The 26,556-nt window shown below is 48.4% G+C and overlaps 1 protein-coding gene and 1 non-coding gene across 3 annotated transcripts in view; one reads left to right on the top strand and one right to left on the bottom strand.

Moving 5' to 3' along the window:
• TBC1D8 (TBC1 domain family member 8) overlaps nt 1-26,556 on the bottom strand; it is a 137,997-nt gene that overhangs the window by 24,109 nt on the left and 87,332 nt on the right. For both annotated transcript variants that reach the window (XM_069583818.1, XM_069583820.1), the window contains exons 5-15: nt 24,069-24,309; nt 16,101-16,308; nt 12,536-12,730; nt 11,448-11,615; nt 10,034-10,184; nt 8,479-8,693; nt 7,716-7,833; nt 4,424-4,709; nt 3,373-3,502; nt 3,138-3,236; nt 1,822-1,890 (exon numbers count right to left, since the gene is read on the bottom strand). In XM_069583818.1, the coding sequence (XP_069439919.1) occupies nt 1,822-1,890; nt 3,138-3,236; nt 3,373-3,502; nt 4,424-4,709; nt 7,716-7,833; nt 8,479-8,693; nt 10,034-10,184; nt 11,448-11,615; nt 12,536-12,730; nt 16,101-16,308; nt 24,069-24,309 (1,880 nt within the window). The remainder of the gene's footprint in view (nt 1-1,821; nt 1,891-3,137; nt 3,237-3,372; nt 3,503-4,423; nt 4,710-7,715; nt 7,834-8,478; nt 8,694-10,033; nt 10,185-11,447; nt 11,616-12,535; nt 12,731-16,100; nt 16,309-24,068; nt 24,310-26,556) is intronic.
• TRNAW-CCA (transfer RNA tryptophan (anticodon CCA)) lies at nt 22,338-22,409 on the top strand. The gene has a single exon. It is a non-coding gene; the product is annotated as a tRNA-Trp (tRNA).

The following is a 26,556-nucleotide window of genomic DNA, read 5'->3' as shown; positions in this document are numbered from 1 at the left end:
CCTGAGGGCTGCTCTGCGGGGCGTGAGGATGACCCTGGGTGCACACAGGCGGTGCCTCAGGTTGTGCCACAGAACGAGACACCATGCTTATGATGCTGTTTCACTGAAATTTCTTTTGGAAGTGTTATCTTGAAATTGGCATTGTAGTCACAGTTAACATTTGCAATCCGCCCTACACAAGCGAAGGGCCTGCAGCGCTAACAACAAATACGAAAATAAATTTCACCCACATCATTCACAGAAAAGATAGAAATAGGAAACAGGAAATGGCTGTCTTCTTTAAATACTCCTTGTATGAAAGTTTAATAATATGGTTAGTACTTAATACAGTTTATTTTCATGGTGAACTTAAAGCAGTCTTTTAAGTTACATAAATTCAGATGTCTGATGTGTCTTATTCTCCCAAATTGAGAACAGTCAGCCCTAAAGAAATTAGACTCTTCATGCTAAATATCACCTTGGTTTACCCGCTTTTGTGTTTCTAGTATTCCCTGTTTTAACGCCTTGACAAAGAGAGGTGGGGGCACAGGACACCAAGTCACCTTTGACTGTATTTTCTCTTCATGCAACAGAGAAAACTATAAAACTTGAAAACCAGTGATGCTTACAGGAGTCCTCATCACACATCCTGCTGACGGCAGGTGAGGAGTGCCAGCAATTGACCGAGCCAGCCTCGTGTGTCAGTGACCGCAGCAGGCAGTGACATGACGGCTACAGGAGGGTCAGACCAGCTCTGCGGCTCCACTCAGAACCTGCACGCTGCTCAGGGCTATTTCAAGTACACGGCAATTCAAGCTCAGAGGGACTGAGGGCCCGGAGTCCCCAGCAGAGGCGCTCCAGTGGCCAGACTCCTCTGGGTCTGGCACTGCTCTGCTGGCCTGCGCTCTGCTCTCCCCTTCACAAGCTGTCAGGAGTGGGTCCACTGTCTGCCTCTCTTCCCCATTTCTATTGACTGTTTCGAGCAAGAAAATTTCTAGGAAGGCACTTGAAAATGGTCTTTGCAGGATGATGTAAGTAGCAAGAGCTGGGAATCCACCTCAATACCCAAATATTCAAAATACAGTTTACTGTATTAAGTACTGGGGCTTCCCTAGTGGCTCAGATGGTAAAGAATCTGCCTGCAATGGGGGAGACCCAGGTTCAATCCCTGGGTCTGGAAGATCCCCTGGAAAAGGGAATGGCCACCAACTATTAAGCATTACCAACAGGACAAACTGTAAACTGATTTAAAAATAAGATCACATGGCAACATGACAAAGCGTTAATAACAGCATCAAGGAAAACAGAACATAAACAAGCATCCAGACCAGCCCCACAAACAGAAAAGTATGTATACACGTCTTGTAGGTGGTGTTATGAGTAAAACGTACATGAGGCGATACAGGAAACTATAGTCAATATCTTGTAATAATCTATAATGAAAAAAAATACATATATGTGTACAACTGAATCACTGTGCTATACACCAGAATCAAAGACAGCATTGTAAATCAGCTATACTTCAACTTAAAATAATAATAGGGAAAAAAATGGATACGAGGAGACAGTTCAGGAAGAATCACCGTTGGGTCCACGGCTGAGTGGGAACTGCTGTTGGGCAGAGCAGGGTGCGTCCCCGTCACTGAGGGCCTCTGGGCCGAGCGCAGCAGCATTCACGCACGGGCTCAGCAGGCACCGTCAGGCCAGAGCCGCCTGGCAGGGGCCGTCCCAGCCTCGCTGCACTCAGCAGGCCCGTGCCGGCCCCTTCCCGCCGCAGGTGGGCAGCCTCGGCCGCGGCCTGACTTAGGGTCTCTCACTTCCTCACCCCTCAGAGTCTCCTACCTTGAATAAATCGTAGAGCTCCTCCAGGTCTTCAGGGAGGATGGAGACTTCTGGGATAACGACTCGGAGCTCGAGGAAAGAACAAACAGGCATGGAGTGAATGCTCTGCCTGCCCTGGAGGATCAGGGGTCAAGAGTGCACGTCCCACTGGAGTGGACGCCAGGCGCCCAGATCATCCGGAGATGGCTTTATGGCGACTTTCTCAGCGCTTCATCCTCAACCTTTCTCATTAACACATCCAAGACTCAGGACGAGCGTTTAAATACTTGCAAAGGGCCGAACGCTAGCAAGGCTCGAGCTCGGGTGGCAAGCTCCTGCAGCATGACCACCAGCCCTGTAGGCCTGGACTTCCCTGGTGGTCCAGCGGTTAAGAGTCAGCCTGCCTGTGCTGGGGCCAAAGGTTCGATCCCTGGTCTGGGAAGATCCCCACAGGCCCCAGATCAGCTAAGCCTGCACGCCGCGACCACGGAAGGCCGTGTGCCCTAGAGCCTGTGCCCCATCACGAGAGGAGCCACAGCAACGAGAAGCCCTTGAAGCACAACTGGAGCGGCGCCCCACTCACCACAGCTAGAGGAAAGCCCCCGCAGCGGTGCCAGCCGGCACCGCAAAAGTAAATGACACGTAAATAACGGCTTTAAGAAAACTGTGTGTGCTCAGTCCAGTCCGACTCTTTGTGACCTCAGACTGAAGCCTGCCAGGCTCCTCTGTCCATGGGGTTTTCCTGGCAAGAATAAATAAATGCTGGAGTAGTTTGCCATTTCCTATGCCAATAGTAGTGGCCCCTAAAAAAAAAACAAAAAAAAAGGCCACAGGCCCTCGGCACAGGGCAACATCTATATTGTTCTTTATTTAACCCCACATGATGAGTGTTGTTATCCTCATTTTACAACCAGGGAGACAGAGGCTCACAGTAGCTAATTTGCTCACAATATGTCTGACTCTAAAACTAAATCCATGCTGTTTCTCCACTGGCTCACTGCTGTCAAGCTGTCGTTAGTTGCTCAGCATGTCCGACTCTTTGTGACCCCAGGGACTGCAGCCCCCTAGACTCCTCTGTCCGTGGGATTTCCCAGGCAAGAACACTGGAGTGGGTTGCCTTTGCCTTTTCCAGGGCATCTTCCTGACCCAGGTATCGAACCCAGGTCCCCTGCATTGCAAGCAGAATCTTTACCATCTGAACCACTTAGTTGTTAATTTAATGCAAAAAAAAAAAAAACACAAAAGCTGTCGTTCTCCTGTCAGGAGGCAGCAGGAGGCCCAGCGCGGGTCAGCGCCTGGCCGCCGGGAGCCGCGGCCCGGAGGCGGCCCCTACTCACCACGTTCTGCTTCGTGGTGTCCTCGTGGCCCTGGAGGACTCGGATCCTGTGCCTGCAGCGCATGCGCTCGATCTGAGCCACAGACTGGTCCCCGAATTTCTGCAGGGGAGGGAGGGAGCGCTCGCTCACAGAATCCTCTCTGCATCCAGACAGCAGACAAGCAGCAGCCCCCAACACCTCCCTGGAAGTTCACCGCCAGAGAGGCACGGGGCGGGGGCGGGCGGGGCCCAGGTACCTCGTAGGAGTCCCGGATCAGGTCTGCGATGTCAGTCACAGGACACGGCTCCTGGTCGTCAGAGAAGAAGGCGTGGTGGCTGCCAATCGGGGGTCCCGGGCTGTCCTCGTTCTTGACGTGGTCCAGAAACCTGGGCACATCAGACACCAGGAAAGCACAGGTTACCATCCCCTCCCCCACCCTGGGCACCTCGCAGCCCCCACCACCTTCACAGGGGCGCCCAGACACGGGCAGCAACTGTCAAACCGGCTCCTCTGTCTCCAGTCACTGTGAGGAAGGCCAGGCCGCCGCAGCTACACTCTTTCTAGAGGAAAGGAGAAGCGAGCCTGAAGACAGGCATGGAGACCCTGGAGCCGCAGGAAGGCCTCCAAGGCCTCTGACGCTCCGGCTTCCCTGGTGGCTCAGACGGTGAAGAGTCTGCCTGCAGCGTGACAGACCCGGGTTTCAGTCCCTGGGTCGGGAAGATCCCCTGGAGAAGGGCGTGGCAACCTGCTCCAGTATTCTCGCCTGGGAAATCCCAGGGACAGAGTCTGGCGGGCTACAGTCCATGGGGTCGCAGAGAGCAGGACATGACTGCGCGACAGACACTTTCACTTTTCTGACTCTCCAGCGACGTACATACTGTGACGGAGACCCAGTGACGTAGACACTGTGTTTCCACGGTACTCTGAACAGGAACTTGTCATTTATCAGCCAGCTCGCCCTCAGTGCCACACGTCCTCAGGCTAGCGGGCTTTGCCTTCACGGCAACACTCAGAACACCTGTGTGTTCTGTGCACAAGACATCCACATCCCCCAGCTGGCTTCCTGAGGCCCACGTTTCCCCAGGTCCACCTGCCCTCCTTCCGTTCAAGGTCACTGGAGGTCCGTCTAGACTCAGGACACCTGAACCTTTTGAGAGACAGCAGTGCCCTCTTGGTGGACAGCAGCGACAGAAGGTGGGGAGGATGACAAGGTCGCCAGATGGCTTGCCCCAGGGGACCACAAGGTGGCCGAGTGGAGGGGAGCCCCACGGTGACGGCCCAGTCCGGCGCCCGGCGCCCCGCCTCACCTGCTGAGGACCATCAAGGCCTGGCTGTCATCCTTGCTGCTGCACAGGTCCTCGGCGGTGGCCTCCAGCACAGCCAGTCCCAGCTGGAAGATGGCCTTGATGCCGTCGTAGAAGAAGCAGTCGACCACGTTCACGGCGCTCTCCAGGGGCATGATGCTGAGGAAGAGCGTGAGGAACCAGGACAGGGAGATGGACGCCAGGGCCGAGAGGTCGTGCATGTGCTCCGCCAGCTCAGGGAGCTGCTCCCTGATGAGCTCCTCGAAGACGGACTGGTCCACCTGGGCCCCTGGGGAAGGAGCCACGGAGACTGGCTGCGGAGGGAGTCACTCCCTCTCAGATTAGAGCTGCTCTGAGATACACAGAACCATGACGCAGGACGGGAGTCCAGGGAAGGGCTCACACTTGGTTCACTGACTTCTGATGCTTGGACCACGGTGACTCAATGAGGGAAGGACAGTATTTTCATCTGGCGTTTTAGAAAACAGTGCTCCTGTCTACTACAGCTAGGACACGGAAGCAACCTAGATGTCCATCGAAGTTTGGATGGATAAAGAAGCTGTGGTACATGTATACAATGCAATATTACTCAGCCATAAAAAGGAATGCATTTGCGTCAGTCCTAATGGGGTGGCTGAGCCTAAAGTCTATTATACAGAGTAAGTCAGAAAGAGAACAACAAATATTGTATATTAATGCATATATAGAGAATCTAGAAAGATGGTACTGATGAGCCTATTTGCAGGGCAGCAGTGGAGACCCAGACATAGAGAACAGACTTATGGACACAGTGGGGGAAGGAGAGGAAGGGACAAAAGCAGAGAGTAGCCCTGAAACATATACACTACCATACATGAAACAGAGAGCAAGTGGGAATTTGCTATATGACTCAGGGAGCCCAGCTGGTGCTCTGTGACACCCTAGAGGGGTAGGATTGGGTGGGAGGCAGGAGAGAGGTTCGGGAGGGAAGGGACATATGTATACCTATGGCTAATTCATGCTGACGTATGGCAGAAACCAACACAATATTGTAAATCAATTACCCTTCAATTATAAATAAATAAAATAAGACAGTGCTGAACCAAGTGCCCATCTACTGGGTGGGGGAGGGGGAAGGGACCCTTCCTACTTCAAACCATTCCGAAAAATACATATGAAATGTGTCATGGATTTAGTTATAAAAGCTAATGCTAAAAAAACATCCAAAAGAAAATACAGGCAAAAGGCTAAAATTTCTCAGGACACAAAAGCATTAACTGTAGAAAAATTATGAATTGGATTTCATCAAAATAAAAGACTGGTATTCTTCAAAAGAGACCATTCATAAAATGAAAATGCAAACTTCAAACTCAGAGAAAATATTTGTGGGAACTATATCTGACAAAAGTTTTCTAATCAAAATAAAAATAAGGAACTGATGCAACTTGATAATAAAAAAAATCAATAAACAAATCTTTTTTTTAAAAAAAAGCAAAAGATTTGCACATTTCTAAAGTGACAAATGGCCAATAAGCACAGAAAAACAGGTTTAACATCATTAACAATGATTAGAGAAATGTAAATTAAAATCACCATGATATACCACTCTCACCCACCAGAATGGCTAAAATTAAAAAGACAGAAAATTCCAAGTATAAACAGGGATTTGGAGCAACTGGAACTCCCATGCATTGCTGGTATGAGATAATGTGAATACGCTTTGTCCATTTTGGAAAACTGACAGTTTTCTTATAAAGTTAAGCATACATCTAACTGTGACCCAGGAATTCTACTCCTGGGTAAATCCTAAGAAAAGTGTCAATATATATTCCAAAAAGACTTATACACGGATGTTCACTGGGACTTATAAGAAGAAACTGGCAACTCCAGTGACTGGGATGAAAGAATCATGGTATGAACGCACCATGAAATGGCACGCAGCAATGAAAAGGAACTGCTGATGCACCAACAGTACCTTGAGTGAAGGAAGTCAGAACATTCTCTACTATTACATTTATTCCAAGTTCAAGAACAAGCCAAATAAACCTGTGGTGACAGAAATCAGTGCCAGGTGTTGTGTGTGGCAGGGAAGAGGCGGCAGGGGTTGTAGAAACGCTCCCTGTATTGGGGTGGTGGTCACAGTATCTTGGAGGGTCCACTGCTCACTGCTGACTACAGTCTGTCCCATCACCCAGGGAGGGCTTGGACAGCATGCCCCCAGTGACCTCGAGGTTCTGGTCACTCCTTGCTGCTCTGTACAGCGTTAAGTACCTCCCTTGATATGAAGGGAAGAGGGAAGCAAACCAAGTAGCCACTCAAATACAGGCAGGGGGCAGGGGACAAGTCAAAGGCCGCCTCCTTCCTGGCCAGCCCGCCCTCCCTCCCGGTGGGCATCAAACTCCCTCAGTTCTTAGACCTCAGTCTTCAAGCCTCTTCTTCCTGCCTTGTCCCTACATCCAGTCCTTTGCCAAATTCCATCTCAAACTGGTTCTTCTGTTTCTGATCCCACGGCTGCCACCCTAAGTTTACGCCATTTCCACCTCTCATTCTGGATTACTATAAGGTGTCCCTAAGAGTATTGCTCGGCCAGAGCAATTTCCACGTCATTTTCTCCACAAGGAGGTAGCTGGATCAGAGACAGGGTCCAAATTCAAATCTCAACCATACGAAAGTCAGCGGCGCATATGCCTGGGGGTCACACACAGGTTTGCCCAGAGCTGGAGCAGTCACAAATGCCCTTTCTTACCATCAGCCTGGATAAGTGAGGAGTTCTCCTCCTTTGCCCTTTACGTCGGGCCTCAGGGGTCTCCATTATTGCTCTGCTCCCTGCATGTCCTATCTGCACAAACTCCCTGGGGACCAAGAATGAGAACTCTCCTTCCAGGCCTCAGCATCAGTGAAAAACCTCTGTGGTTTTCACTTTTGGACTTGCTTTTTGAACCTAGGAATTTTTCTTTCCTTAAGTTCAGCTATCCACATAAAATAATTTTTTCTTTATCCAAAAATCTGTAAGAGGGGACTTCCCAGGGATCCAGTGGTTACGACTCTGTGCTCCCACTGCAGGAGGCATGGGTTTGATTCCTGGTCAGAGAACTAGGATACCACACGCCACACAGCGCAGCCAAAAAAAAAAATCTGTAAGAGTTTGTGGCAAAGAAGCAGTCAGGTTACCACATTCCACCCTTTTGCCAAAAGTGTGCAGAGAGTTACGTCAGTTAGTTTTGAAGATTCGAGAGTCAGACAGTGCTGGTGCAGAGACCAGCCGCGTCTCTTTGTAGCCACCCCGAGGGACAGAGGGAAGGGAGCAGACAGTTACCGATGACGCGGTGGTTGAAGTAGTCGGGCAGCATCCGCTCACACACAGCCACCAGCAGCCAGAAGGCTTCCTCCTCCTTAGCGTACAGCAGCAGAACAGAGGTCAGGATGTTCATGGACTGCTCAGGGGAGTCACAGGGGAGTGGACAATTACTGACCAGGTCACGTGTACCACAGAGACATTCAACAACACACAAGCCCAGGTGACCCACAGAAGCCCAGGCTACACAGATGAGAGACACAGTATACGCAGCCAGTCAGGACTGAGCTGGAATGACCACAGTTATCGGCGTGGGCCCCACAGGACCCGCTGGGCTGAATCACCAGCCACTGCTTTGCCCCTGGCCCCCAGGAGTGATGCTGGGCTGGGCTGTGGAGCACGCCTTAGGCTCAGAACCCAACCCCACTAATCTCTGTGTCTATATTCAGATTTTAAAATAATCCTGATGACTTCTGTACGGTTTAGAGGTAGGACGCTCCAGAGCAGCTTCATCAATACTATCCTGCAGTGGAGGCTGGGAGACCATGAGGGCTGAATGGCCTCCTGAGGACAGGGGCCAGCTCATGCCACGCTCTCCTGAGCCCGGGGAAACACTGCTCCCACATCATCAGCTTGTCTGACTCCACGAGGCTGATTCCCTCCCCAGGACAGTCCTGGGTACGGACGGCTACTCCCCAGGACAGTCCTGGGTACGGACGGCTAAGAACACGGCACCCGAGGCCTGGGCGGTTGGCCTGGGGCGGCGCTGCAGCGCCCAGCTCACCTGGCAGTACCCGATCTTGGGGTTCCTGTGGGCATAGGCCGTCAGGACTCTCCTCAAGGCCGCAATGCCCGTTTCGTTTTGGAAAGCGGGGTGCTCCGGCAGGGAGCGGTGCAGGTCCCGCTCTATCTCCTCCGTCACCAGGCAACACTTCCCCATGGACTCCTCCACCAGGTTGCCGTAGTAACCGGGATGGGCAGCAAGGTCCGTGACGGCATCTGGTGATTTACAAGTAACATTTCAATGTTAGGTGGCAGCCTGGATGCGAGGGGAGTTTGGGAGAGAATGGATACACGTGTATGCATGGCTGAGTCCCTTTGCTGTCCACCTGAAACTCTCACACAACACTGTTAACTGGCTCTTCTCCAATATAAAATAAAAAGTTTTTTTAAAAAATAACATTTCAAGGGGGGCTGATTTCTGGGAGAGAGTCCACATGGGGAGGGGCCTGTCCTCCCGGAGGACTTCAGTGGGGTCTCGCTATCTAAGCGACACAAAATAGTTAAGACCATATATGACCAAAAGGAACTTCACTTCTGCTAAAAACAAAAAAGAAAGGAAAAATGAAGTAATATGGCTTTTCTAAGAATAACCTTACGGGGGGGGGGGGGGGGGAGAAGAGCTCATACTAAAAATAGCTTTATACTAATATAATCAGTTGTACTCCTCAGTAACAGATGTATGTATGTGGCCTATCTGCCAAATGAGAGAAAGCCCGTGTGCACCAACAAAGACCCAGCACAACCAAAAATAAAGTACAATTAAAAAAAAAAAAGCTATGGAGCACATGTTCTGTGGCGCACACGAGGAGCCCCAGCCTCCAGAAGGCTCCCAGAAGGTTCTCTGAGGAAGGTGGAGCCCTGGCCGCTATCCCCCCAGCACCTCGAAAGGAGCAGCAGTCACACTCTGGACCACAGGGCCCTCCCTTCTTGCTGGTGGGGCCCCCGTTCCTTCAACAAGTGGCGCCACAGGGCTCACAGAAGACGCCTCTGGAGACCTGGGCCCCAGGCTCAGCCCATCCACCGAGCGTCAGATGAGAGACGCCCCAAAGCAGCAGACGGAGAATCCTAGATCCAGCGAAGCAGGAGGAGGATGCGGGCAGGAGAGAAGACCCCTCGGCTCTGTGTGCATTCCTCGCAGCGGGGGGACCAGGAGGAAGTGTCCCCAGAGGGAGTTATTGTAAAGCACACAAGCAAACAACTTCTGAAGACGTTTTCAGGTCTCTAGACATCTGGACACTGCATGTCCAGGGGGCTCTGAACAGAATTCTAAGGACGATGAAGAGACTCATAAAATCACGGCTGAAGGGGAGGCGATCCCCCTGCCAGACCTCACGCTGACCGGGGACCCCACAGCCCAGAGGTTGCAGCAGCCTGGCCCAAAGTCCACACAGGAAGGTCCCAAGGTCCCAGCTGGGCATGTCACAGGCGGAGAGAAGCCGTCTGCATGCGCGCACACACACGCACACACACTCCCCACCCCCCACTCGGGTCAGGGCCTCCGTCCTGGGTCTGCTCCAGAAATAAAAGCTGGGCCTGGAGAGCTCAGAAACCCTCACCTGAGAAGAGAAGCCAGAGTCTGCCGCGCAGGGACTCGGGGATCCCCATGGCCACCAGCTTCCGGATCTTCTCTGTGCGGAACATGCACACCGTCCTGCCGTACTCCGCGAAGTGGTCGTTCCAGAGGCTCACCTTGATCTGTTCCCTGGACTGGAAGCGGAAACACGCTCGGCGTACGAACAGGCATCGTCCACAGCCCGTCACAGAGGGTGCTCCCTCAGCTGAGAGAGGACCCACCTGCTCCAGGCAATTCGCTGGGCAGACACCTCTGAACGTCCAGCAGCATGGGGATGTAAAGGTCACTAGCCCTTCGGGAATTCAGAGGCCCGTGGGAGACCTGACGTGAATAAAATGCCATTTCCTCGGCAAAGTTGATAGTAAGAGTGTGCTCATCCGAACTACTATGGGAACGCAAAGCCGATGGAGGGCGGAGCGGGGTCAGGGTGGGGAAGCCTCTCAGGATGTCGAAGCCAAACCAGTTTCTGAAACAGGTCAGCTCAGAGGGCAGAGGGGAGCCAGGGGCTCTCATGATTTGCCTGGAACTTCCTGACAGCCAGAGGAAAAACTGCCAACTGGAAAAAAAAAAAATGACATCGTTCTCAGTAGCAGAGATGAGAAAGAGACGATGTCTCTAGGCAGCTGGAAATCCTTTCAAACTATGAATTTTGAAAATTCTTTAGAATTCCTAGCTGGCAGGAATGTTTCCTTTTAAACAAGAAGTTTATGTATGCTCTTAATTATCTGTATTCTCCAGTCATGGCAGAGGTGCACACATACAGTCAATATTCTTATTTGTTGAAACAATGAGCATTCAGTGAGCATCTCTGAACAGCACATCAGAAGGCTTCACCCTGAATAAATAAAACTAACAATCTGTGATACATGAGCCAGTAAGTGTCCAAGGGGCAGCCACCCTGGTACTGGCGGTGCCCACACAGCATGCCTCCTGCCAGGGCACCATCTCATAGCTCGGCTTCTAGTCTATTTACCACTCAAGCACTGCCCACAGAGTCTCCCTGCAGAGGAGAAAACAATCACAAGTGTAACCAAGGTATTTTTAGTTTAGTAGAACTGGAAAACAGCCAGGGGCCAAAAAAGAAGCGCTGTACCTAGGAGTCCCGCGGGTGCCCCTGGATAAAAGGAGACAGACTTGTTCTGCACCTGGAAACCCCACAAGGAGAGCACGGATTGATGCTCCCTGAAGGGCAGGTGGAAAGTCACTGCCGCCCGACGTCCCACCACATCCTCCACCCACCCGGAAGCGTTCAGGCCACTGGCATCTCTGCCCCCTTCCACTTTTTGCCAATGAGGTGCCCAGGGTTGCCTAGGAACCTGTGTCAGGCCCACCCTAGGAGAAGCCTGGAGGCCACGCCCCACCACCTCCACGTGCGAGGGTGGAGCCACGTCACTCACCAATCTCGAGTCCGGGCTCTGGCTGCCCGACTGCCGGAAAGCCTCGGGGTGCATCAGTGGGCTCCTTTCTTTCTCCCTTTCCTCGCTATTTTGGGAAGACACCATCTCAAGACCCCCAAACCTGTGGTTGCCACTGCACAAGCTTGTTGAATGAAACACGGGTGAGGTCTGCATGGGAAGGAAAAAAAAGAATGACAAAAAGAGAAAGTCACTGCTTTAGTTACGGGGCAGTCTCTGTCTTCGGATGTGTGAGCTTAATGAACTTAAACATGCCTGTCTGCTTGGGACTTACGGGAAAGGCACTCTAACACTAGACCCAGCGGAGCTGATCCTCAGGAAGGAGCATGGTCCACAGGGCTTTCCCAGCACCGCTGCTCCCTGGCTCACAGAACAGGGCCCCGCGCAGGGCCAGGAAGGAAAGATCGCACCCTCAGCATCTGGAGCTGAGGACGGGCATCTGGAGAGAGTGGCTCTAGGGAACTGAGAGACCTCCTCTCCTTTCCTCCTGTCACTACCCAGATGAAAAGCGGTCCAGAAACGGGGAGGACGGGTGTGAAGGAATCAGGGACTAGGTCCAGCAGATCTGGATTTACTGTGGCAGCTGTCCAATCTTAAAGACAGTGAATCATCTCACTGGGCAACTTACATCTGCCCCCAAATACTATAACATCACCCCCTCCATCCTCAGGGGGATGAGGGCACTGACCTCTCTAATAAAGAGGGTGTCCACTCACCTGTGTGTTGATTCCCCACCAAACCCTCCAACCTCTGAGAAGATGGCCTGTTGATCCCTGACACCTGAGTGTACCCCATCAACCCCTCTAACCTGTGAGCCCCATTAGCCCCTCCAACCTGTGGGTGAGTCCCCTTCAACCCCCTCTAAACCTGCCATACCCACTCAGGACACCCAGCGCATTAAAGATGATATCAGATTGTCTGCTACCCCGGTCCAGCATTATTGACATTTTTCTGGTACCCAAGTGGGTCATCGTTACATGCACTCCCCTTTGAAGACACCTGCCCTAGAGGTGCTGGGGGGAAAAGGGGATTTTCCATTTACAGACTCCAGCTGTCTCCAGGGCTCATACCAGCTCCTCATCCAGGGTGGTGTCATAGTGCACAGGATGGTCGGCATGCACCAGCTTCAGTCTCGCCAGCAGACCCTCCACCAGGCTGTCACGGTCTCGGAGCTCAATGAACTGGAAGGCCATCTTGCTCCGGATGCTGACGATGATGGGGTTTGGCAACAGACTCGTGTCCTCCATTTTCTCGATGCTCACAACCTGTTGCAGACAGTCACGCGCACAGAGGCACAGAAGAGAGAAGAGGGGCAGGAGTTCAATTGCAGATGCAGAAAACAGAGAGAGAAGGACAAACCTAATAACTGCATTAAGGAACCAGTACAAAGTTAGAAAGTATGGGATGCGGTGTATTTACAACAGCCCAAGGTGGGAGTAATTCAAGTGCCCCTGGCTGGATTAACGGATGAGACATAACCAAAACATGGGTCTACACACAGTGGGACATTATTCAGTCTTAAAAGGGATGGATGTTCTTTTTTTTTTTTTTGCCAAACCATGTTGCATACAAGATCGTAGTTCCCTGACCAGGGCTTGAACTTGTGTCCCCTTCACTGACAGGCAGATTCTTAACCACTGGACCTACGAAGTCCCAGAAAGGATGGATATTCTGACAAGCGCTGCAGTATGGATTCAGCTTAAGGGCGTTCTACTAAGTGATACACCCAGTCACAAAATGACGAATTTTGTAAGATTTCACTGATACAAGAGACCTACAGAGGTCAGGGCTTCCCAGGTACCTCAGTGGTAAGGAATCCACCTGCCAATGCAGGAGACACAAGAGACGCAGATTTGATCCCTGTGTCGGGAAGATTCCCTGGAGGAGGGAATGGCAGCCTACTCCTGTATTATTGCCTAGAGAATTCCATGGTCACAGGAACCTGGCGGGCTACAGTCCATAGGGTCACAAAGAGTTGGACATGACTGAGCACAGGGGAGTCAGGATTCATAGAGGCAGAAAGGACAGTGGTGGATGCCTGGGGCTGAAGGAGGGAGATTTGGGGTGCTGTTTAATGGGGACAGGGTGTCAGTTCGGAAAGATGAAAAAATTCTGGTGATGGTTGCACAAAATGTGAATGTACTTAATACCACTGAACATAACACCTAAAAATAGTTAAAATGGTATGTATGTATATGTTCAGTTCAGTCACTCAGTCGTGTCCGACACTTTGGAACCCCATGGACTGTGGCATGCCAGGCCTCCCTGCCTATCACCAACTCGCGGAGTTTACTCAGACTGATGTCCATTGAGTCAGTGATGCCATCCAACCATCTCATCCTCTGTCATCCCCTTCTCCTCCTGCCTTCAACCTTTCCCAGCATCAAGGTCTTTTCAAATGAATCAGTTCTTCACATCAGGTGGCCAAAGTATTGGAGCTTCAATTTCAGCATCAGTCCCTCCAATGAATATTCAGGACTGTTTTCCTTTAGGATGGACTGGTTGGATCTCCTTGCAGTCCAAGAGCCTCTCAAGAGTCTTCTCCAACACCACAGTTCAAAAGCATCAACTCTTCAGTGCTCAGCTTTCTTTATAGTCCAACTCTCACATCCATACATGACTACTGGAAAAACCATAGCCTTGACTAGACAGACCTTTGTGGGCAAAGTAATGTCTCTGCTTTTGAATATGCTGTCTAGGTTGGTCACAACTTTTCTTCTAAGGAGTAATGTCGTTTAATTTCATGGCTGCAGTCACCATCTGCAGTGATTTTGGAGCCCTAAAAAATAAAGTCAGCCACTGTTTCCACATCTATTTCCCATGAAGTGATGGGACCAGATGCCATGATCTTAGTTCTCTGAACTTTGAGCTTTAAGCCAACTTTTTCATTCTCCTCTTTCACTTTCATCCAGAGGCTCTTTAGTTCTTCACTTTCTGGCATAAGGGTGGTGTCATCTGCATATCTGAGGTTATTGATATTTCTCCCAGCAATCTTGATTCCAGCTTCTGCTTCATCCAACCCAGCATTTCTCATGATGTACTCTGCATAGAAGTTAAATAAGCAGGGTGACAATATACAGCCTTGACATACTCCTTTTCCTTTTTGGAACCAGTCTGTTGTTCCATGTCCAGTTCTAACTGTTGCTTACTGACCTGCATACAGGTTTCTCAAGAGGTAGGTCAGATGGTCTGGTATTCCCTTCTCTTAAGAATTTTCCACAGTTTGTGGTGATCCACACAGTCAAAGGCTTTGGCATAGTCAATAAAGCAGAGATAGATGTTTTTCTGGAACTCTCTTGCTTTTGCCATGATCCAGCGGAGGTTGGCAATTTGATCTCTGGTTCCTCTGCCTGTTCTAAGAACCAGCTTGAACATCTGGAGGTTCACGGTTCACGAACTGTTGAAGCCTGGCTTGGAGAATTTTGAGCATTACTTTGCTAGCACGTGAGATGAGTGCAATTGTGCAGTAGCTTGAACATTCTCTGACATTGCTTTTCTTTGGGATTGGGATGAAAACTGATCTTTTCCAGTCCTGTGGCCACTGCTGAGTTTTCCAAATTTGCTGGCATATTGAGTGCAGCACTTTCACAGCATCATCTTTTAGGATTTGAAATAGCTCAACTGGAATGCCATCACCTCCACTAGCTTTGTTCGTAGTAATGCTTCCTAAGGCCACTTGACTTCACATTATATGTATATAATTTTAAAAAATAACTATATAAGGAATTCTTGCTCTGCTCTAAAGGCATTTGTAAAATGAAGTCATCTGCTACAGAAAAATGGGGGTCAGTCACATGAATGAAAAAATTGAGTTTTTCTGAATACTGCTTAGCCTGCACATTATAACAGCAGGAGTTTGGAAGTCTTGACATTTGACAGAGCTGTGGGTCCTGTCACTACAGACATGCCCCAAAATCACAGGACTGAGCTCAACAGATCTCAAAGCAGACTCCATTTACAAGAAGAGAACTCCGGAATTTTATAGCTGGAAAGTGACAGTGTTAGTTGCTCAGTCGTGTCTGACTCTTTGCAACCCCCTCCACGGACTGTAGCTCATCAGGCTCCTCTGTCCATGGGATTCTTCGGGCAAGAATACTGGAGTAGGTAGCCATTCCCTTCTCCAGGAACGGTTCTGACTCAGGGATTGAATCCATGTTTCTCGCATTGCAGGTGGATTCTTTACCATCTGAGCCACCAGGAAGAGAAGCATTTTTCTAAATTTTTACGTAAAATTCTAGAAGGATATACAAACGAAGCAACTTGACATTTCTTTTCAACAGGTGAGTTTTTAATAGGTCACTTTTTTCTCTTCCCTCCCGGTGGGTGAAAGGGGAGGAATCCTTCCTAAGGGCTGTTGGAAAAGCTTTCATTGCTAGGCATGAACATTTTAATAAGAGCTTTATCAATAATGTGGAGGCCAGGGTGCCTGTTCTCACCATTCACATCTATGCAAATTTCAGGTTGCCAGGCAACAACAGAAAAAAGCAGGGGCCCCTGGTCAACTCAGGCCAAGCATCCCTCTAGAATCGCCCATTCTCAGAGGCAGAGCCTTGCCCAGTGAGCATCCATCCCCTCCGTCTCCCAGCAACCACGATCCTCCCACCCCCCCGCCCCATGGGAGGATGCCAGGTCTACCTCTCGGAGTGGCAGGATGACTTTGCAGCAGCCAGCCTCCTTGCTGGCAAAGCAGATGTAACTGTCGGAGGTGAACATCTGCCCGGCGGTGTGACAGCGGCTGAACGGGGTCCAGAGGGAACAGTCCAGGACGGCGTGCAGCTTCTCCCGCCTTGGCAGCCTGAAGAAGGCCCGGAAGAACTCGTTCTGTGCCCTAGCTTCCAGGTCCCTGGCAAAGGAGGGGAAGGGAAAGAGGCAGACATGGTGACTGAACTCACTAGATTATAAATAAAAACACTTTCAAACCCCTGGCACAACCTGATGTAGAAGGGGATGCAGAAAGGTGCTAGGCCCCCAGTTCCTGCCCCTCTCCAGCCCCCTCCCCACCCCACGGCCAACCTCTGGAGTGAGAAGCAAAGGCCGAACAAGTCACCTCTGCACAGAGGTGATGCAGCGAACACAGACCAGGGCAAGTCTGCCTTCCTGGTTTGAGTAACACATGAATTATCGCAAAGCAAATGTGTAAGAATCTAGTATGAACTCTCCTGCTCTGTTGGTGGAAACGTAGCCTGTTGCAGCCACTATGGAGAACAGAGTGGAGGTTCCTTAAAAAAACTAAAAATATGCTGATGTTTGATAGAAACCAGCACAATACTGTAAAGCAATTATGCTTCAATTAAAAATAACTAAATTTTTACAAAAACTAAAAATAGAGCTACCATATGAGCCTGAAATCCCACTTCTGGGCATACAGCGGGAGGAAATGGTAACTCAAAGAGACACACATACCCAAGTGTTCACTGCAGCACTGTTTATAAGAGCCAGGACATGGAAGCAACCTGAATGTCCATCCACAGTTGAACAGATAAAGAAGATGTGGTATATTTAATATATACAGCAGAATATTACTCATACATTTTAAAAAAGAATGAAATAATGCCATTTGCAGCAACAGGGATGGACATACAGAGATTAGCATATCAAATGAAGTAAGACAGAGAAAGACAAACACCACATCTATCACTGATTTGTGGGATCTAAAAAATTATACAAGTGAATTATTTACGAAACAGACTCACAGGCTTCGAAAACACACTTATGGTTACCAAAGGGGAGAGGCAGGGGAGGGGTAAATTAGAAGTTCGGGATTAACACATACACACTGCTGTATATAAAACAGGTAATCACAGGACCGACTGTATAGCACAAGGAACTCTTCTCAATACTCTGATAATCTATATGGGAAAAGAATCTTAAAAGAATGGATATATGTACATGGGCAACTGAATCGCTTTGCTGTACACCTAAAACTAACACAGCATTGTAAGCCAACTATTGTGCTTGTGCTAAGTCACTTCAGTCGTGTCCTACTCTTTGTGACCCCGTGGACTGTAGCCCACCAGGCTCCTCTGTCCATGGGCTTCTCCAGGCAAGAATACTGGAGTGGGTTGCATGCCCTCCTCCAGGGGATCTTCCTGACCCAGGGATCAAACCCATGTCTCTTGTCTCCTGAACTGGGCAGGCTTGTTCTTTACCACTGAGCCACCAGGGAAGTATCTAGTATAAAATCAAAATTAAATTAAAAAAAAAAGATCTAGAGAGAGAACTTTAAAGTGCCAGCGAAAAGCAGAAGCTGGCCACCCAAGGAGCCTGCACACACTTACTGGCTTCAGGGGCCCCAAGACTCTCTGAGATGAATTGTGTGAGGTCCCCCTAAAATAGTGGGCTATCTGCATCTCACCCCATCCTTTACATCTTCAGAATTGATATTTCCTGGTTAAAGTGTCAGGGCCAATCAATCTGTTCCTCGTTCCCACCCTCTGGGAAGCCCCCTCCCAGGCCTTGCCCCACTGGCCCCCTGGGTCCCGCACCTGCATCGGGAGGGTCAGGCCGTCCTCTGGAGAGTCCTGTCAGCCCCATCCCCTCCTCCCTGCTCCCCTAGGAGGTCCAAGCTCACTCTGCTCTGTGCCCCAAAGTCCCAGGGGAGCACCCGAGCCGCAATCATGACTAACCCGTAATCCGACCCTAAGGGCACCTTTCAAAGCCAGTATCTGGGAACGGAAGTAAAGCTACATCAACAAAAGGGGGAGGAGCACTCCAGCCCCACATTATGCCCTGAGCAAGGAGAGCCTGTTTTCCTCAAGTTCAACCTGGGCTGTCCTGGCAGGATGTCAAGTTGACTGAGTCATTACCTGTTTACGTCCACAGGCTGACGTCTCCAGGACAGAAAGAGCTGCAAGTGCGAACCTGCCAGGAGCTGGCAGGCACGACATGCCTTTCACTTTTGGAGGAAGTCACTCAAGTGCAGTGACCGGCAAAATACACCACGGCCCAAGACCCTGACGTCCACCGTGGGGCCCCAGACACCCGAGAGCCAGGCAGACTCACCACTGGCCATCGCTGGGGTCCTCTGTGCCCTTTCTCTCCTCTCCTTTCTACAAGTTTCCAGAACTTGGAGGTGGGGCCGACAGTCTTGTAGAATTCACCTGCTTCTGGAAGATTCTCAACACAGACGAGTTTTGTTCCAAAATGGATGACGTTTCCCAAAGGGTCTTAAGTGCTACAGGCCTTCCATTTTACTTTCCTTTGCTCATTTCTACCCCAAATTAAAAATGCCACCCCTGGAAGTACAGTCTTGAAAGACCATCAGGAACTGTGTGAAGAATCACCTGCGATCCCAAGCCCGTGGACAGACCAGAGCACTTCAGCTATGAGCCGGCCTCCCCGTCTGTGTGCAAATGTGGTGAAAAACGTCAAAGCTCCCCTTGGTGGTTCTCATGAGTGCTTTTCTTTCTGTTCACATTTATTGATTTGGCGGCACCAGGTCTTGGCTGCATCGAGTGGGATCTTCAATCTTCACTGGAGCATGCAGGATCTTTGGTTGAGGCGTGGGACTCAGTTGCAGTATGTGGGATCTAGTTCCCTGATCAGGGATTGAACCCAGGCCCCCAGCATTGGCAGCACAGTCTTAGCCACTGGACCACCAGGGAAATCCCTCTATGAGCTCCTGAACAATGCATACAACAGGGATGGCTTTCTTCATTTTTAACAGATCTGTGTAAGCTGGACTAAAAACACTCAGGTATCAAATTATATAGAGACGACTAAAGAAATATGGGAGAGATGATACGGGAGAGAGCCGACCCTCTGTACCAGGTTGTTTTTCTGGGCCCCGAGACGGAGCGGGACACAGTGATGGGAAGCCTGGGGCCAGAGGTACACAGAGGAGCTAGGGGCTGGGAGTCAGAAGACCAAAGGGTCCCCTTTCGTAAGAGGGGTGAGCAGCATCCACCCTCCACAAAGAACTCTCAGATCATCAGAAATGACACAACACCAAGTGAAATTCAGTGGGACTTTACCCAAAACTCCACTTTTGTTTTCAAAAGCGATCAATTTACAACATACACATGGCAGGAAGGGTCTTTGAATCCTTTCTGAACACATGGAAACTCAGAGACACTGCCTGCCATTTAGACACCACTAATTAAAAAGACACACATTCCCCTAAATGCCCTCAATGTTCAGAGAAGACAGTAAACACTATAGCCAGCCAGGCTCCTCTGTCCATGAATTCTCCAGGCAGAATACTGGAGTGGATAGCCATTCCCTTCTCATGGGGATCTTCCTGACCCAGGGATCAAACCTGCGTCTCCTACATTGGCAGGCAGAATCTTTACCACTGAGGCATCAGGGAAGCCCTTAAGGAATAACAGCAGTGTTAAAAATCGATGAATGTTTTTAAAAAAGTTTTAATGAGGAGTGGCTCCTAAAAAAATTAAACTAGAATTACAATATGATCCAATAATTCTACTGGTGGGCATGTGTCCAAAAAGAACTGAAAGCAGAGTCTTGAAGAGGTATTTGCACACCCATATTCACAGCAACGTTACTCAGAACAGCCAAAGGGAGAAGGAACTCGGTATCCACTGAGCAAGCAAAACGCAGTATATTGGTTCAACGGAGTGTTGTTATTCAGTCTTAAAAAGGAAGCAGATTCTGACAATCTACAGGGTGGATGAACCTTGAGGACATTAGACAAAGTCAAGTAAGACAGTCACACACACCCACACACCACACACACACACCCCACCCCCACACACCACAAACAAATTCTTTAGGCTTTCACTAGAGGAGGCAGATCACAGAGATAGAAAGTAAAGGGTGGGTGCCAGGGACTTGGGGATGGGTGGGGAGTCAGTGTTTAACGTGGACAGAGTTCAGTTTTGAAAGCTGACATCTCAAAAGATGAATGGTGGTGATAATCACACAGCAACATGAATGTACTTATTAATAATACCACTGAACCATAGGCTTACAAATGATTAAGATGATCACTAATGATTAGGGAAATGCAAATCAAAACTACAATGTGATACCACTGGGCATACGTCAGAAGAGTCGTCATCAAAAAGAACACAAATAATAATAATTGTTGGTGAGGATGTGAAAAAAGGGGAAAGCTTTACACTGTTGGTGGGAATGGAAACTGGTCCAGACACTATGGGGAAAAGTATGGAAGTTCCCCAGAAAACTAAAAGATCATATGACCAAGTAATTCCACTAAGATCACAGCATCTGGTCCCATCACTTCATGGCAAATAGATGGGGGGAAAAAATAGAAAAGGGACAGACTTTATTTTCTTGAGCTCCAAAATCACTGAGGATGATGACCACAGCCATGAAATGAAGACATTTTCTTCTTGGAAGAAAAGTTATGACAAACCTAGACAGCATATTAAAAAGCAGAGACAGCACTTTGCCAGCAAAGGTCAAAGCTGTGGTTTTTCCAGTAGTCATGTATGGGTGTGAGAGGTGGATCATAAAGAAGGCTGAGCATCAAAGAACGGATGCTTTCGAATTGTGGTGCCGGAGAAGACCCTTGTGAGTCCTTTGTACAGCAAGGAGATCAAACTGGTCAATCCTAAAGGAAATGAACTTTGAATATTCATCGGAAGGATTGAAGCTGAAGCTGAAGCTCCAGTGCTTTAGCCACTGGATGTGAAGAGCTGACTCACTGGAAAAGACCCTGATGCTGGGAAAGATTGAGGGCAGGAAGAGAAGGGGGCGACAGAGGATGAGATGGTTGGATGGCATCACCAACTCAATGGACATGAACTTGAGCAAACTCCAGGAGACAGTGAGGGACAGGGAAGCCTGGCATGGGGTCACAAAGAGTCGGAAATGACCTAGTGACTGAACAACAGCTCCACTCCTGGGTATGCACACTCCTAAAAACAGAAGCAGTAATTTGAAAAGATACGTGTTCTCCAATGTTCACAGCAGGGCTATTTACAATTTCCAAGATACGGAAACAGCCTAGGTGTCCACCTGCAGATGGACAGATAAAGATGCGGTGTGTATACAATGGAATATTGCTCAGCCATCTAAAAACAGTGACATTTTCCCATTTAGCAACATGGGTGGGATGGACTTGGAGGGCATTATGCTAAGTGAAGTAAGCCAGACAGAGAAAGGCAAATCCCGTATGATACCATTTATATGCAGAATCTAAAATATAACTAGTGAATAAAACAGAAAAAGCAGACTCATAGGGAACACACTAGTGGTTACGAGCGGAGAGAGGAGAGAGGGAGAGACAACACAGGAGTAAGGGATTTAAAAAACGATTATTGTGGGATAATATAAAATCACACTGGGGACTTCTCTGGTTTTCGGCAGTTAAGACTCCATGCTTCCCTGCCTAGATGTCCGTCGACAGACCAATGTATAAAGAAGCTGTGGTGCATGTATACAATGGAATATTGCTCAGTATAAAAAGGAACACATTTGAGTCAGTTCTCGTGAGGCAGGTGAACCTAGAGCTTGTTATACAGAGTGAAGTCAGTTAGAAAGAGAAAAACAAATATCCTATATTAACACATATATATGGAATTTAGAAAACAGGTACTGATGGACCTGTTTGCAGGGCAGGGATAGAGACGCAGACGTAGAGAACAGATTTGTAAACACACAGGGGTGGGGGCGCATGGGACGACCTGAGAGAGTGGCATTGATGCATACACGCTACCATGCGCAAGAAGAGAGCTCGTGGGGAGTCGCTGTACAGCCCGGGAGCTCAGCCACTGCTGCGCGACAGCCAAGGGGGTGGGAGGAGGCTCCAGAGGGAGGCGATACACGTATACTCACGGCTGATTCACATTACGGAATGGCAGAAACCAACAACACTGTAACGCAATTATCTTCCAATTAACAATAAAAAAATTTTTAAAAAGACTCCAGGCTTCCAAAGCATGGGCTTCCCTGGTGGCTCAGAGGTTAAAGCGTCTGCCTCCAATGCGGGAGACCCGGGTTCGATCCCTGGGCTGGGAAGATCCTCTGAAGAAAGAAATGGCAACCCACTCCAGTACTCTTGCCTGGAGAATCCCATGGATAGAGGAGCCTGGTAGGCTACAGTCTACAGGGTCGCAAAGAGTCGGACACGACTGAGCAACTTCACTTTCTTTCCAATGCATGGGGTGTGGGTTTGATCCCTGGTCGGGGAGCTAAGATCCTTACAGTGTGGCCAAAACATAAAAAATTAAAATTAAAAAATCATGTGTGTGAAGCTTTTAAAAACTGTAAAGCATAGTAGAATTTAAAGACTCTCATTTATTTTCAAAAAAGCTTCAAAAAATAAAATAAAAATGGTTAAGATGACAAAATTTGTATTATGTGTCAAGAACTAAAATGATGTGTGTGTTCAGTCATGTCTGACTCTTTGTGACCCCATGGACTGTAGCCCGCCAGGCTCCTCTGTCCATGGAATTCTCCAGGCAAGAATATTAGAGTGGGCTGCCATTTCCTCCTCCAGGGGATCTTCCCAACCCAGGGATCAAACTTGTATCTGTTGGGTTTTCTACATTACTACTAGCACCAGCTGGGAAGCTACGTGATGTGTATTTTACCGAAATAAAAACCTTTCTAATGACAAGCAGTATTCAGAAAGCAGTGGTGATTCTGTAACTACATCAAAAACATCCAGGCAGGGCAGCGCTTTCTGGGAAACTTGCTTTTCAAAGGATCACAAACGTGAACGCTTACAAAGGCATCAGCTCAACAGTTACCCAGTTAGAACCATGAAGGCAGAAATCAGAATCAAGCTCAAACATCACGGTTTCAGTCTTGAATAATAAAGTCAAACTTCTTTACAGTGGCAACTACCTCAGAAGGCCTCATGTCTAGTATCAATTGGGAGCCAACAAATAACAAAGAATGTCAATCACACTCTTAGGAAGGCACCTTTCTTTTCATACTGTTCATGGGGTTCTCACAGCAAGAATACTGGAGTGGTTGGCCATTCCCTCTGCTGGTGGACCACGTTTTGTCAGCACTCTCCCCAGTGACCTGCCTATCTTGGATGGCCCTGCACATCAACGCTCCGTACCCTCACTGACCTATGCAAGTGCCTTCACCACGACAAGACTGTGATCCATGAGGGGGATCAACTTTCTTAAGACAAATTGGTACCCAAAACATCCAGCGGTTCTGAAACAGTCTTCTATAATGTAATAGGAAAAAAAAACCAAAATATTTTTTAATGTGTACTAACAGTTCCAGGCTGAACAGAATTCTATCATGAAGTTAGTTACCTGTATTGCATTTCCTGGAATTTTTTTTTTTTTTTTTTTTTGCTGTGCCACATGGCTTGCAGCTTAGTTCCCCAATCAGAGCTCAAACCCAGGATCACAGCAGTGAAAGCTAGGAGTCTTAGCTATGGTACCACCAGGGAGTTTCCTGGAAGTATTTTTTTATGAAAATCCATTTTGAAATAATATCTGAAAGGAAGGAGAAACTAGATCCAGGAATCAAAACCTACTGCAGAAAGGAAATGAAAAACCATCACTGCCAATCACACGGGAAAAACGTGGATTATGTCACGAGGGAAATTTCAGTCTAACGCAATGAAGCTGACAAAGCACATGTCCAGGGCGGTGGTGCATGGGCCTTAAGCCCGAGGGGTGAGGGGCACCCTGGGACGCAGGCTTCTACCTCTTGGTGATCTGGCTGGGTTCCTGCAGACCCGGGTCCAGGTCGAAGCCCTCATTGTCCAGCAGCCTCCGGAGAGTCACGTCGGCCAGCTGCTCCATGATCTTGAACACCTCGTCCAGGTTCAGAAACATGGAGAAGTCCCGCTCCTTGTTCTGGGTGGTGATGCGGATTGTATCCGTTAGAAAGACATTGGATGTCCTCTCCAACCTCTGGACGTCAACCCAAGGGACGACAAGTTTAACTAGAAGAGAAAAACAGCAAACACAGATTTTACCCTCAAATGTAACCCAAATTTGAATGCATCGGTGCAAAGCTTTTCCTGCAGCGGAAATGCAAACACTTTTTAAGCCAGAGCAGGAAAGAGGAAGCGCAGAACTGCTTGGCAGCTGCTTTGTTAGAACCCAACTCATGTTCTAATCATTTTCTTCAAGATTTAAACCAAGCTGCTGGCTACTGCACACGTACACGGAACGTCGTTCTGACATATTGAGTTAATAACAGGGAAACTTTCCCCCAAATAATTAAACTGAAATATTTGCAAAATATGCAGACGTTTCTTGATCCACATAAATTCTGGCTTCAATAGCTGCATTCATGACCTAAGCTATGAAAAAAATGGGAGGGCAAAAGAGGACTCGTGATCTGGTTTGGAGGAAGCGGTCCAACATTTAGACTGCGTCAAGTGACAGTTGTCCAAATCTTAGAAAACAGAGTACAGGCGCTTTCCATGGAACTCTCCTTAAAGTAATACAGTGCTAACAGCGCAGTGCACAAGCTCCCTGTTCTCAGAAATGTCTCCTGCGCCGTGGTTGCCAGGCTTCATGGCTGATGTGGAACAAACGGGGAGGGACATACATAACAACTTAAAATGATCAGTGTTATCAAACGTTAGGAACCATTTCTTTTTTCCAAGTTTCACTGACTTAACAAAATCAGGTTTAGTGATGATGACTGATAACTGCCAGAAAATAATTCATTCTCTTTTTCAAATTAAAAAAGGGGACAAGGAACTATTTTCATTTCTTTCCATTTATCTTGCAATAAGTGGCTGAAGAAGCTGAAGTTGATCAGTTCGATGAAGACCTAGAAAATCTCCTAGAACTAACATCACAAAAAGATGTTCTATTCATCCCTGGGGATTGGAAAGCAAAAGTCAAAGAGATATCTGGAGTAACAGGCACGTTACAAGCCTTGGAGAGCAAGATGAAGCGGGGCAAAGGCTGACTGAATTCTGCTAAGAGAATGCATTGGTCATAGCAGATATCCTTTTTCAACAATACAGAAGACGACTTTATACACGGACGTCACCAAATGGCCAATACTGAAATCACATTGATCACATTCTTTGTAGCTGAGGATGGAGAAGCTGTATACAGTCAGCAAAAATAAGAGCTGGAGCCGCTGTGGCTCAGATCATCAGCATCTCATAGCAAAATTCAGTCTTAAGCTAAAGAAAGTGGGGAAGATCTTTAGGTCAGCCAGGTACATCTTAAATCAAATCTCCTATGAATATGCAGTGGAGGCAACGAATGGATTCAAGAGATTAGGTCTTGTAAACAGTGTGCCTGAAGAACTATGGATGGAGCTCCCTTACTGTACAGGAAGCAGTGAACAAAACCATCCCAAAGAAAAAGAAAAGCAAGAAGGCAAAGTGGTTATCTGAGGAGGCCTTACAAATGGCTAAAGAAAGAAGAGAAGCAAAAAGCAAGGGAGAGAGGGAAAGGTGTATCCAACTAAATGCAAATTTCCAAAGAACAGCATGGAGAGACAAGAAGGTCTTCTTCAAGGAACAGTACATAAAACTAGAGGAAAACAGAAGGGGAAAGACTAGAGATCTCTTCAGGAAAACTGGAGATATCAAGGGAACATTTTGCCCAAAGATGGGCCCAAAAAAGGAAATAAATGGTAGAGACCCCAGTAGATGCTGAAGAGTTCCAGAAAAGATGGAAAGAATACACAGAAGAACTGTAGCAAAAAGATCCAGATGAACCAGATGACTAAGATGGTTTGGGCAGCCACCCAGAGCAAGCCATTCTGGAAAGTGAAGTCAAGTGGGCCTTAGGAAGCAAAGCTGTTACTAAAGCTAGTGGATGTGATGGGATTCCAGTAGAACTATCCAAACCCCTAAAAGATGATGACCTCAAGGTGTTGCACTCAATATGTCAGCATATCTGGAAGACCCAGCAGTGGCCACAGGACTGGAAAAGGTCAATCCTCATTCCAAGTCCAAAGAAGGGTAGTACTAAAGAGTGTGCTAACCATCAGACAACTGCACTTATCTCCCATGCTAGTAAGGTCATGCTTGAAATCCTGCGTGCTAGGCTTCAGCATTATGTGAACCAAGATCTTCCAGATGGTCAAGCTGAATTTAGAAAAGGAAGAGGAAACAGAGATCAAACTGCCAACATTCAATGGATCACAGAGAAAGCTAAGGAATTCCGAAAACCATCTACCTCTGTTTCATTGACTACACCAAGGCCTTTGACTG

Source organism: Ovis canadensis, chromosome 3, assembly GCF_042477335.2.
Source record: "Ovis canadensis isolate MfBH-ARS-UI-01 breed Bighorn chromosome 3, ARS-UI_OviCan_v2, whole genome shotgun sequence".
NCBI lineage: Eukaryota > Metazoa > Chordata > Mammalia > Artiodactyla > Bovidae > Ovis > Ovis canadensis.
This window is presented reverse-complemented; position numbering and strand designations above follow the sequence as displayed.